The sequence below is a fragment of the Gavialis gangeticus genome, unplaced genomic scaffold (genome assembly GCF_001723915.1).
Source record: "Gavialis gangeticus isolate Ggan-Ray unplaced genomic scaffold, GavGan_comp1, whole genome shotgun sequence".
In the NCBI taxonomy this organism is placed as follows: domain Eukaryota; kingdom Metazoa; phylum Chordata; order Crocodylia; family Gavialidae; genus Gavialis; species Gavialis gangeticus.
The window spans coordinates 69,935,661-69,949,219 of NW_017729004.1; the positions used below are offsets into that span (position 1 = coordinate 69,935,661).

At 39.8% G+C, this 13,559-nt stretch overlaps 1 protein-coding gene across 2 annotated transcripts in view; it reads right to left on the reverse strand.

The window, feature by feature from the left end:
- AGR3 (anterior gradient 3, protein disulphide isomerase family member) overlaps nt 1-13,193 on the reverse strand; it is a 25,764-nt gene extending 12,571 nt beyond the window's left edge. The window contains exons 1-8 of one of the 2 annotated variants that reach the window (XM_019508522.1): nt 13,045-13,193; nt 12,349-12,499; nt 11,575-11,701; nt 9,353-9,498; nt 5,333-5,396; nt 3,605-3,657; nt 2,259-2,335; nt 2,037-2,100 (exon numbers count right to left, since the gene is read on the reverse strand). In XM_019508522.1, the coding sequence (XP_019364067.1) occupies nt 2,037-2,100; nt 2,259-2,335; nt 3,605-3,657; nt 5,333-5,396; nt 9,353-9,458 (364 nt within the window). In that variant the 5' untranslated portion in view covers nt 9,459-9,498; nt 11,575-11,701; nt 12,349-12,499; nt 13,045-13,193. Of the gene's footprint in view, nt 1-2,036; nt 2,101-2,258; nt 2,336-3,604; nt 3,658-5,332; nt 5,397-9,352; nt 9,499-11,574; nt 11,702-11,787; nt 11,866-12,348; nt 12,500-13,044 lie in introns of those variants that run through there. The other variant, XM_019508524.1, reaches the window with a different exon arrangement.
- Between the last annotated feature and the right edge of the window lie 366 nt (nt 13,194-13,559).

Consider the following 13,559-nt stretch of genomic DNA (forward strand, 5'->3'; position numbering starts at 1 on the left):
AATCTTGGAGAGAATTATCTGTGGGGGGCCAGCAGGGGAGATCATGCTCAGGGGCAATCAGCATGGGTTCATCAAAGGCAGGTCCTGCCTGACCAACCTGATTGCCTTTTATCGCCAGGTAACTAAATCCTTGGATGATGGTGTCACTGTGGACGTAGTATTTTTAGACTTCAAGAAGGCCTTTGGCACTCTCTCTTACTTCATTCGCATTAATAAATTAAGCGACTATGGCATTGATGCCTACACAGTTGGATGGGGAAAAAACTGGCTGATGGGGCACACTCAGAGAGTAGTGGTGGATGGGTTGTACTCAACCTGGTGAGATGTGGGCAGTGGGGTCTCCCAGGGCCTGGTCCTCGGGCCCGCACTGTTTAACATCTTCATCAGCGACTTGGACGAGGGGGTTGAAAGCACGAGGGGGTTGAAAGATTGTCAAGTTTGCTGATGACATTAAGATGTGGGGCGAGGTGGGCACAGTTGAAGGGAGAGAGAGGCTGCAACTAGATTTAGACAGACTACAAAAGTGGGCAGACAAGAATAGGATGGGGTTCAATGTAAATAAATGCAGGGTGCTGCACCTTGGGAGAAGGAATCCACAGCATACGTACAGGCTGGGGAGTTTCCCTCTTGAAAGCACAGAGGCGGAAAGGGATCTTGGAGTCATTATTGACTCCAGGATGAACATGAGCCGCCAATGCCAGACTGCACCCAGCAAAGCCAGTCATACCTTGTCATGCATCCAAAGATGCATCTCAAGCTGGTCTAGAGAGGCGATACTCCCTCCGTATGTGACATTGGGCAGGCCACAATTGGAGTACTGTGTCCAGTACTGGGACTTGTGAACCCAGCATTCATTCCTGCCTGTGGCAGGAAGTCAGGCTAGATGATCTGTTCAGGTCCCTCCTGACTCTAGCTACTATGATACTATAATCTAAGTACCTGGCAGTCTTGAATGTATTTCATCTCAACCCCTGCAGGGGTTAGATATAAAGATGGAAGCACAGACGTTAAGGTCCAGATCCTCAAAGGGACTGAGGTATGTAACTTCCAGTAGATCCATAGGAACTAGACACCTCAATACCTTTGAGAACCCAGGCCTAATATCAAGATCCAGAAAGGCACCTTAGGAGCCTAAAATGGGGGTTAGGTAGTATTTTGGTGTCTAAGTCTCAAAGTGATCCATAAATCCCCTTTTCTTGCAGCATCAGAAACCATTAAGTGCTGACACCTTTGGTCCTGACACTTCCTTAGGTCTCTAGATTTGGACTTCCACGAGTGTGTGGAAGCACCCTGGTTTGAGCAGAGGCATCCTACTCCCATCTAGCTGGAGGCTAAGGTGGCTAGCTCCATTAAAAGCTAGATAGAAGATCACAGTTCTGCTTTAGTCTTCAGAGCTGCTAACCTGATATGTATGTTCTGAACCTGACCAATGCATGTCTTGAACATTAAGTCCAACACAAAGCACAGCAACCACAGTTGCTTTCACACAGTAGGAGAAAGTGGGGCTGCTAATCCATCTTTTATGAAATAAACAAGTGGTTAGGTCACTCCAGGATGTGGCAGAGTGGGTGTGCTTCAAATCCACGGCCTCCCTCTTAGGAGGGTGATATAATCACTAAGCTACAGTGGTATGTGTGGGGGCACCATCTATCTGAAATTAGGCCACTGTGGGCATGTCTACACAGGCACACTTACTGTGAAGTAATTTAGGTTACTGTGCAGTAACCAAAAATTACTGTGCAGTACAGGCACATGTCTACATATGCATGCCCATACTGCACAATAACTATGGTGACTTCCACTGACCTGGCCATGAATTTGATACCTGCATGATGCAGGTATCAAATTTACGCCTGATTAGTTACTGCACAATAACATACGTGTAGATGCCTTACTGTGCAGTAACTCTGTATTAGTGCACTTTTAACAGCTGCATATGTAGATGCCAGTGTAAGCTGATACCTGTGAGAGGAATTTCCTTTTATAACACAATAATGAGGTTTCATTTTCAAGAAGCAAATATCTATTGCACGTACCCACAAACATGATTCGAGGTACATATTGTCCATCAGGTGACAAGTTCTTATCTGTGGTTTCATGCTGGCAGGAAAATTAAAAGTAAGTTATTAAAATATTCCAGGGCACTTTGTACAGGTAGCATCTGTGAGTAAAAAATTATGTCAGCATATGAAGCCAAAGTAGGCAAAAAATATAAGAAAGCTGCTTGAAATATGCAAAGCATAAAAGATCATTCATACCATGAGGTTCAGCATAATGAAGTTATTTTGAGCCATTTCTTGTATCTCGTCACTTTCAGCAAAAGCTGCCTTGAGTGCTGGAAGAAAATGTGATAATTTAACAGTGTTGAAGTGATGCTGTAGGTATGAGGGTTGAGGCAATGTGCAAAAAGCAGAAGTTTTTTGTGTGGGTGATATCTTTAATGGACCAACTGCATGCTGGGATATATTTAGACAAGCTTTTGGGTACCTGAGGAGACTGGAGGAAGGGTACCATGATACCTTACAAACCTTGTCTAAAGCTATCCCAACCATGCAGTTGGTCCAATAAAAAACATCACCTACAAACTCTTGCCTTGTGTGTAGTTTAACAGCTGCTTTTAGTCACTGTTCTTCCTTCCTTATGGAAACATTATTGTACATGAGGCTGATCATTTTGTTCATGATTTGCTGTCTCTTCCTGAGGAGACCGTGCATAGGTCTATTGCTACTTTTTGTTTTTGTTTAATGTAGGCACAGTCTTCCAGCTACAAAAATGGAAGCTTGCTTCTGTTATTTATGAAGCCTTTCATTTCAGTGGGTATCATGTCACAGTCTGACAAAAGTTCATTATTCATGGTAAATTCTTCTTCTAAATCAGTTTCAGCAGTCATGCCCTAGTTTCCTTCTCTGGTTACCTGTTTAGGAGGCCTGAACAATATTAAATCTGTTCAATGAGTCAGGAGTAAATTTATGCATCTCTCTGTAGGTTGTCTAGTGCTTCATCAGCCTCAGCATAACTGCTGAAAAATATTTGTCTTGTTTGTTGCAAAAGCTCACTGTAGAGTTTGTAAAAAAATAATAATACTGGTAATTAGTTCTTAAAGCAGCCTATTTTTATTACTTACTTTCTTAATATATTACTCGAAGAACACATCTGAGAGAGCAATTCATTATCACAGCTAACTACAGTGGAATAGCTATGTTAGGCTATAGATATTGGCAGATACATTCAAACATGTTCAGATATGCCAGTATCTATAGTGCATACAAATGTAATTAAGGTTAGGTCAATCTAAATGCTCAGTTGTGAAGGCATTTTCAGGGCTTAAATCACCCAAAACTAAGGGCTGCAGTGTTCCTACCCCTGAGCCTGGACTGGGCTATTTTTTACTCTCCCCCAGACCATCTAGCCCCACCAATTCCTCCAGCCCTTCCTACCACCCCAAGTTACTTACCTTGGGCTGCTCATGCTGCTCTAAGCAATGGTGAATGGCTGCACACTGATCCCAGCTTAAAGTAAGCCAACTAAACCTAAACTGGATGTGGTAAATGCTTGTACATACCCTACCTTGACATTAATTTAATAGTCTGAGAATTGAAATTACCTTGACAGTATTGACAGTCCTCCAAATGATGAATGACCATGAGCGGCTTGTTACTTTGATGACAATAATAATAAAAAAGCTTTAATTAGATCATCTCATGAGTATTCAAGTGCCTCAAATTTTGTTAAAACATCAGAGTATGCAAATACTGCATCTTGCATTACATCATACTTGTAACTGGACTGAGGTATTAGGAAGAACTGAAGATACTTCTAAGCATCATGTGACTCCCTCAAAAAAAACTTGAAGGAAAAAGTAGGGGGAAGATGCATTTAAAATAAGCAGTTTTAAATATGGAGATAGCAGAGAATTATAATTTTAGTCCCATTTAGTATGAGGTTACGGAGAAAACAAAGATGGCCCTCCACTTCCTCAGTGGAATTCAGTCTATAGGCTTTGGCCTGCATGCACTTATTAAGGAGCACTAGTCAAACTTCCATGATTTTTTCCCCACTTTTTCTACCGTGTTCCTTACAAATTTTAATTTTTAAAATGGAAACTTAATGTGTTATTGAAAAACTTGGTTTCTTTTGATCAGTTATTGAACTGGTTGAAATTTTCCAGACATGAAGAGTGTTAATGAAATGCCAAAATATCAACACACAGAAATTGTGATTTTTTTTTTTAATTTTATTTTTTTTATGGATCTTTCAGTTGCCTGTACTATTACGTGCGTTGGCCACTGTGGCCATTAGTTGCACAGTAGAAACTCCAGCTTGTTTTCAGGATATAAATCATATTAGCTGTCCTTTCTTTTACAATAAAGTTGTTAAGTCAGGAAAGGAATGTGCCAACTTGCTATAGACAGAAGTGAGTGCAGTGAAGGGATGTGGATGCAAGTGTGGTTGCAAGTTATACAGGAATCCTTAATTATGTTTCCAGCTGAATCAGAGTGATCATTTAAAGAACACCTTAATTAAGAACAATGAGAGAGCGTGCATATATTTAATGCCATAAGCCAAATGTAGGTGTTGAGAAGCCATTAAGATAAAATTCAGAGTGATAGAACGTTGTCAGAAATACAGCTATCCTGAAAAATATTTGATTGTTTTCTAATAATGGACATTTATCACTTATGTATTTATTATTTCACTAGTTATGGCTGCTGTGTTGTAACAAACAAATATTATATAAATGCCAACATCTTGTCTAAGAGGAGCTGATGCTGTAGAGCCATTATGCCATGTCTGAAAATCACAGAATCATAGAAAATTAGGGTTGGAAGAGACCATAGGAGGTCTTCTAGTCCAGCCCCCTGCTCAAAGCAGAAGCACCCCCCACTAGATCATTCCAGCCAAGGCTTTGTCTAGCTGGGTCTTAACCTCCAAGGACGGAGATTCCACCACCCCTCTGGGCAGCCTGTTCCAGTGTTTTACTACCCCAATTATGAGAATTGTTTTTCCTAATATCGAACCTAAATCTCCCTTGCTGCAGTTTGAGACCATTGCTCCTCGTTCTCATCTGCCACCACTGAACAGTCGAACTCCATCCTCTTTGGAACCACCCTTTAGGTAGTTGAAGGCTGCTATTAAATATCCCCTCAGAAGTGTCTTTGGTAGCAAACGTGATTTTTATTTCTAGAATCAACATACAGTTTGTTAACTGATTGGTTTGTCAGCTAGCTATAGTAAGATGTTTCTTGGTCTGTTTCTTTATAGTACATTGTACTGATGTTCTACCAAATCAATCTTATTTTTTTCAGACTGTTTTTCTCAAAGACTTCTTTACCTTTTTTTGGAGTGATAAAGCCCTTCTTCGTAAGTTTGCACCCAAGTGATATCATCTCCCCAGCCTAGGAATATAACAGAGAAATTAACCAGGAGTCAGAGTTTTCCCTCATAAAAGTCTTGTTTTTGGATTTTGGAAGTTCTTTGCGCCAAAACAGGACTTTTGTTTTTAATCCAAAGATTTCAAAACCCTATGGCATTATTAAATTGCTCACATTTTAAATATTGCACTCATTTTACAGATAGGTAAGCTTAGTACTCCAGGGCGTGTGTAGATGAAATGGGGGTCCTGAATTGAAGCGGTGGGTTTTTAAAAACGCTGCTTCAATTTAAGGCGAAATAAATGCCCGTGTCTTGTACACCCATGTCTTACCTGCCTCTCTGGCAGTGGAGAGGGGAGGGAGAGTTGCCAGCAGGCGGAGTGGTCTCTGGGCTGGGGGGGTGGGGTCTGGTGCTTCCCTCCATGGCAGCGGCAGCCCCCCCCCATGCAGCACACCTCCCCACAGGCACCCAGCTCAGGCAGTCCTGGGGGCAACTGCTGCAAAGGGAAGGACTGAGTCCCTGCACAGCTCATGGAGGCAGGCAGGCTCCGGGGGTGGGAGAGAGGGGGAAGATCATGTTCACCATTTTTTGTTTTTTCTTTTCTTTGGTGGAGTCTGTCTTCCCAGGCTGCTGCTAGACTGCCTGCACAGACTGCCTGCACAGCCCCTGAGCCGCATGGAACCCAGTGCTTCACTCTGCGGCTGAAAGGCAACAGACTAAAACTCCTCGGAGGTGTTTTATTTTGCTGTGCCCCAAAGTCATTTCAGGTGCATTACGCTGCTGAATGTGCTACAGCAGCTGGAATTAATGTGCAATACGCTGCTGATGCATGCAAACACCAACAACATTAAAACAGTACAAAAGCATTTAACCCTCTTTACAGTGTCGTACACACATGCCCCTCGTTTTGTCTACACATGACCCCGGTGGCCAGAGGCCACATTTACAAGGATACTTGGGTGATTGGGCAAAGTTCTTGAGCATGCTAGGCATCTAACTCAGTGACTTTGACAAATACATCTGTAGAGGGGCCTAGGTGTGCCTAACAGTTTTAAAATCTAGGGCAAGTCTGTGAGAATAACCTAAGTTCCTTTAAGAAATTGAAATCAGCCAGAGAGAAGTAGCTTAGAAAAATAGATTCTAGTCCTCATGATTGTAAAGAAGACTTTGAAAGCACAAGCCGTAAATGTTCAAATTCCAGAAAAGTAAAGTATTTTGAAAAAATTCTGAATTTTAAGCCAAAATTTTTGTATATTTTTGGTGTTCCTGAGTCATGGCAGTTCTACTTCTGTATAAAAACAGTCTTTTAAGAATTACTATAAAACAAAAATAAATAGATAACCAACTTCCAACTTAGTTGCATCTGGTCATTTTCTGCTTTTGGTGAAAGTATTGTGCAATTGATTCATATATCTTATCAAATCTTAAAGTGTAAGCTCTTCAACGCTTTTTCCATTCACTAAGGCTTTGTGAATATCATTGTTTCAAGGGCTCAGTGAAAATTTAATGGTTTGGAACCAGCTGAAAATCTTTTTTCCCTATAGTGATTTTGATCAACCTCAACAACTTAAGACAGCTGCTTGGGCTAGACAGTGTTTTTCTTCATTCAGTCTTAACTAAGTTTGGGTCTTCTGGTTGAAATCCAAGTTATATTCTGGTATTTACTTAAAGGAGAAAAAATCCAAACCCTGTTAAATATGGTGTCTCTCTTGGCTTATCCTTCACTCATGTAGAATTCTCTCTCAGGCTGACAGTTTTATTTTGGTCTGTTGACCAAGAAGCATTTGAATTTTGTCTGATTTGATGACCTATGTAGGAAGGTGTCTTATGGTTCCAAGGAACTAGTATGGGCTACTTTTTTTTCTACCAATCTATATCACTGTAATAGCCCAACCTGTTGTAGTTTGTGTGGGCTGCAAGATGTATGATTACAATTTCACAGTATTTTCAAAGCTTGACGTTTGGTGAACTGTGACTAGCTGTATGTTACTATATTTTCCAAATTACTGTACTAAGAAAAAATGGCTTCTCTTTTATATGAGATGCTTACTTATAGGTTTGTTAAGAAGGACAACTACACATTTAAAAAAATAGTCAATATCTATCAGATGGCCCTTTTCTTTGTATAAATCTTCCTTTGTTTCCACCCCCTCTCCCCATACAAGTGTGTATAAGAAGTGCTGTGCATTATTTCTGCAAGACTTTATGATTCTACCTTATATTTTCAGTTCCTGGTGTTTTGAGAAGCCCTTGGTATCTTTTTATGTAGTTACCTTTTCTGTATGCTATTCCACTGTCGGGCTTCTAGGCTAGGCAGTCAAAATGCCTGAGGCTGAATCAATTCAATCTTTGCTGGTTAGTTTAAGCTGTGTAGTTTGCCCCCAGTAAGCATGTGAACAGACATTCACTTTTGATTCTGGAAAAGCAGCCACATGCCTGCAGTGGCCTAGGCCAGAAGCTGGAGGAGCACTAGAGCACACCTCCCTGTTCAGCTGGAGCAGACAGCTTGGGCCAAGGCTAGCCCACCAACCCTGCAAGAAGGGGTTTGTGGGGGGAGTGCAGAGCATCCTGGGGTGCTGGGGGACTGTGAGTTAACTTGAATCTGGAGAGGATCTGGGACAGAAGTTCAATAAACCAATTTAACCTAAATCAGTTAGGTATGATACTACCTCCACCCAGGTTTGTCTTAAACTGGTTTCAGTCATTTTGAAAGCAGTTTGTGCTCTGAACTTCTGTTGTGTTACAGATTTGAACCAGTTTCTGATCACTTTTATACCAGTTTTATGTATAATTCCTGTCCCTAGCCTTATACAATTGCTATAGATTTTAATCAGACCTCTAGCTTCAGATACTTCGTTTCTCACTGCATAGGTGTGATCCCACATGGGTAAAGAGAAGACTGTTACAGCTGTCTCGGCAGTAATGATCCTGTGTATTTGAAGAAACTCTGTGACTGCCTTGGCACACCCTGCCACTCTGAGGGAAGTACACTGAATCATAGCAGATGTAGTTCAGCCAGGGATTTTAACCTCTCAAAAGAATGTGTGCATCCGCCCTGAATTCCCATGGGGCAGTGCAGCACAGTAAGGCAATGCACTTAGTATTTCCTGGGACTTAGTTAGGTTATTCTTAAACTGTTGCAAGCTTACTTGGTAGTGTTCCTGTGCATACTTGTGGTTTTATTTTTTCCCCCCTCCCCCCCACACTTCTCCCTTTCCTTCCAACATTTCTGCTTTGAAATTTAGTGAAAATTACTGTGCCAAAATTGAAGTCTTACTTATGGATAATTGGACCTACATGGAACTTATGTAGCATGTATGCCTTGTGCTAATGCTTTGCAAGAATAATTTTGCAGAAATAATTTCATACAAGGGAGCTAGGGGAAGCTGAAGACTGCAGGGTTCCCAAGCCATCGGAAGAGGAAGGCAGGGGAAATAGAGATTCTTCACAACATATATTCTTTCACAGTTCACAGCATATATTCTTTTACAGTTAATGGGCTCTGGTTTACCCATTAACAGCCTGTTGTCTTTTTTCTCCCAGGTTCTCTACAAGCTCAACTTGGGCTGCAAGACATGGGAATACTTGCTTCCATATCACAATTAGTCATGCATTTTCTGCAGCCCACATTAGGCCATTAGTGATTATACATCACCCCATTCACTAGGTTTACACATCAGATTAGAACTTTTAAAATTATTTTGTTATATAAGAAGAAATGGAAAGTGAATCCTGTTTTTAGATCTACTTCGTTTATAGAGCTAAAAGTAGTAAATATCAGTAAAAAGAACATACATTTTTGTCTCAAATCATACAGATCTGTAAATTTAAGCACACAGATCAGTTGAATTGAAACATGAAGTTTTAAAATAGTTTTAAATTTGATAACACTTGAATGTATAAAATGTGAACATTTAAAACATTTCTGGCTCTTTTTACTAGCTTAAGCAGCTAATTAAATAAAGTGAAGCTACAGGACCTCTTGACAGCGTCTGTGGAGCTCTTTTTTCCTTCTTGATTGCCATTGCAAAGTTGGAAGAGACTGCAATTAACAGGAGTGATAAAGCCAGTGCTGAGTGCAGCATTATTTTTATTAAGAAGGCCCCCTTCAGTGCAGCTGTCAAACTGGAAAACAAAATAATTTGTTTAGTTGGGATGTTTTCTTACAGGGTGCTATAAGAATTTAAAATGTTAATAGCAGTTTAACGGTCTAAGCTAGAGAGACAGTTTGGTTTTGGAAACATCTGTTTTGCTTTGTGAGAACAGGCTAAAATGCAGGTGATCTACCCAAAGTAGATTGACATATACTACATAGTTAAAAATACACCTGGCATTTTGGATACAATTGTTATTGTAATCTGAACAGTGAAAACTACAGTAGTTTCACTTTCATTTCCAGTCAATTTTGAATTTGATCTTTATGTACTAATTCGATATTGTGATGTATATGTGGCAAATGTGGTGGACCAATGTTTGTGTGTAACTTCAAAACAAAGTTGTGTTGAAATTAAAAAGCAGGTGGATGTTTTATTGATAGGCATGTTTCTGATCAAATTTATACTGGCCATCCCTTGATAAAATGACATAGTTTGCCTTCTGGTAGAATCTATTATTTATAAGACATTATTGGAGAAACTTCAGGAGGAAATTTTTCCCAGAAAACAAGAATTGCTAATGTTAATGGCAGTATTTTATGCTCTATACAGGGGCAGGCAATTAGTTCAGGTGAAGGGCTGCTTACTGAGTTTTGGCAAGTCATCAAGAGCCATATGACAGGGGCAGATAAATATTAACTTCTAAACTTTTTAGGGGCCCAGCAGGCCAGATAGAATGGCTTGGTGGGCCACATCTGGCCCACGGGCCACATTTTGCCCACCCCTGCCTTTTATAACAAGATGTGTTGAGAGAGGTCTTAAATTACAGTAATGCTGCTTTTTAAAAAAAAATTATAGTAGTGGAAAAGCCCCCAAATAGGAGCATAGTGGTTACAGCTGTCTTGGAATTTTGTCACAGCAGGCTATGACTGAGCACCAGTAGAAGAGTAACCGATCACCCTTCCAGATCATCAATTTTGAGTACTTTTAGTACGACAGCTGTCCATAAACTGTCTCTAGCACCACAAATATTACTGCAACCAACTCTAGTTCTACCAGATAATTTTCATCAAAGGTTATTATATATACCTGACAATATCAATACAGGAAACAGATATTATTCCAAGTGAAGATAAGAATGATGGCTCCTTAAAACTAAGAAGCATTCCTTGAAAGTTATTCTCTCTCCTAGAGATACCATATTTCTAAAGACAGTTCCCCGGCCTCTAAAATTATCAATTAAGCCACCAGAGTATTGTCCCCCTTCCCTCCACACCTGGTCCTTTATTTTTTTTGAAGGGGCTTGGGTATCCACTTTGTTTAACATAGCCCCTCCTCAGAGTTGGATGCAAAAGCTATTTTTGCCTCAATCTACGTCCGGACAAGAACCCCTTTTGATACTCATTAGTGGTGCTCCTTAATTTACCAAAATGCACTGATGTTGTGTGTGGAGTAATGTGGGGCCTCCCATTTCATAAAGAGGGACTAGAAACACTGCTTTAATTCAGAGGCTGAGACATTTTTGGGAATGAGAAATCCACCTCAAATTCTCTGTAAGGCTCTGGAATTAAACCTACCACTTACATTTTGTTTTACCTTTTATGAACACCTATAGAAACATTAATGCCTATGGCTTTGGGAAACATTCTTAAATTTGACTTCAGAAATATACACATTTCCAACTTCCTTCAAGATAAATGAGGAACTTTTCAAAAATCAGTAAGATTCTTTCCAGTTTCAGAATTGTTTTATTTCAAGGACTATAGAAATATTCCCCTTGCACTTAATCTTTATCGTCATAAAGAAAACCCATGAAGGTTTTTTTGTGGGGGGAGAGATCACTGGCAGTGTTATTACTGGATACAGTTTAACTGTATACAGTTTTGGGAATTTGGGATATTATGAGATCCAGTGCCAATAAGCTAGGTTAAACAGTGCATGATAGCAAATACCATTGAAATCAGCTACCTCTCCACATGACACTCCCTTAGAAGAGACATTTTTTTAGTTATTCTCCAAACTCTTTCTTTTTTCTCTCTCCTTCCCCATCACTACACTTAAAGTACTTTGTTAGCAAACTTTTTAAACACTAAAAACTTTTGCTCACCTTTTGGCTGATCAGTTCTCTTGATGAAAGTTCCTCCTTCTGGAAGTGTCTAGTTAAAAATGGGTGTGATTTATACAAGAATACCTGACCTGCCCAGTTGTGTGTGTATTAACAAGAGCACATTCACCTGCACAAATGATAGGAACCAGTTAATCAGAAACCAAGCTTGTGGTTTTTATTTCCCCCCCTTCTTTCCTCCCTCCAACATTTTACTCTTGTGGGTTCTTAGGCTTGTACACTGAATACTCAGATTTCTCTCCATCTTGGCTTGTATCAGGTGTCTTTGTATTAGGACTCAAAGTAAACAGTGGTTTGTGTGTGTCTGTTACTTTTCCCCCCAAATAGTTTGAGTTTGGCTTATGTCCCAGTGAAAAAAGAAACCACCAATGAAAGCTGGAACTGTATGTGCTATTGTTCCTGATGAATGTCTGAGTTCACTGGTGCTTGGAGATTAGGTATAAAGCTAATAGAAAGATACAAGAGTTACTTTGTGTACAGGAATGCAATTAATGAATGAAAGCAACGTTTTTTTTTAATTTAGGAAAATATAACACTGTTTTAAAGAACATTGTGTAAAATACCTGCTGACTGCTTCTTTAAGTTGAAATATCTAAAAAGTTTCTGTATCTTTACATGCTTATAATTCTGATCCAGCTTGGCAACACATGAAAAGTGCTTCACTGTCCTTGAATACAAAACACATTGCTTTGGTCATTCCTGTCCTTTGTTACAGCTTTTGCATAGACGACAAAATACATCAGAAGCAGTCCTTACCACTGGCTTCTTTCTCTGTATGGATTTATTTTATTCTGTTGAGATCTTTAATGCGTTAATTTAAACTGATTTTTTTTCCTTCTCTTTTCCATCATTTGAAGTTTTGCATCCAGCTCTTAACTTTGCTGTTTGGTTCACTGCTGTTTGTAGCCTATAGATACCCAAACTCATTAAGAGATTACAGCTATCACATGATGGTTTCCTCATGTAATCAAGCTCAACTGAAAAATAAAATCTGATAACAATAAAATGTTTGCTTTGCTGGTTGGCATCGTCAAGTACTCATTCTCTGTATTTACTATTTCAGTGCAAAGACTATTTTTCACTGAAACATTGTGAAAATGTTTGTCATATTTTCAGTGCAAAAGGCAGCCTTAATATTTATAATGAAATGAGTAAACCTGTGCATTTCAAATCTGCTTGAATTTAAATGTAAAATATTTTGACTCCCTTGGTAGATGGACCACAAATAAAAGATGTGTTGGTTAGAAAATTGAAATCAGCCATTTACTTTTTTAATGCTTATTTACCTGTTAGTGTAAATAACCACTACCACAAAAGCTGCCATTAATGTTCAGCCAGTTATCCTTGATGTAGGAATTGTAAACACAAAATCATACAAAGACTCAGTTTTTCTTACCTCCCATGTTTTCACACATCATGTGTTGGGGCAAATGCCTGAAACAAGATACCTACCTTGCTGGTTCTTTTCATTGTACTGGAAATCAAGATGTAGTAGTATAGGCAGGTAGGTTGTTAAAATTGAAGATGGGTTAAATGCAAGGCCTCTTATCTAACTGGATGGGTGCCCAGTGAGTTATCTTCTGTGCCCCTTCCTGAAAGCCTACAAAGTGGGTGTGTCTATATGTGCATTTACTGTGCAGTAACTGCAGTAATGCAATAAGTGGCTTTTAGACCAGCATCTGCATGTATTGTATAGTAATGCTGTGTGTGCTCTGACTTGGGAGTAAAGTTTACTCCCAAGTCAGAGCACACACAGTGTTACTGTGTAGTAAGGAGTCTACACATGCCTTACTGTGCAGTAATTAAGTGTGCATAAATTTGCTACAGGTAGCAATTTATACCCAGCTTGGCATAAGTCACCACAGTTACTGTGCAGTATACGGGTGTGCACGTGTAGACACGTGCCCATGCTTTGCAGTAACTTTCAGTTACTGTGCAGTAAACACAGTAACTGTGCACGTGTAGAC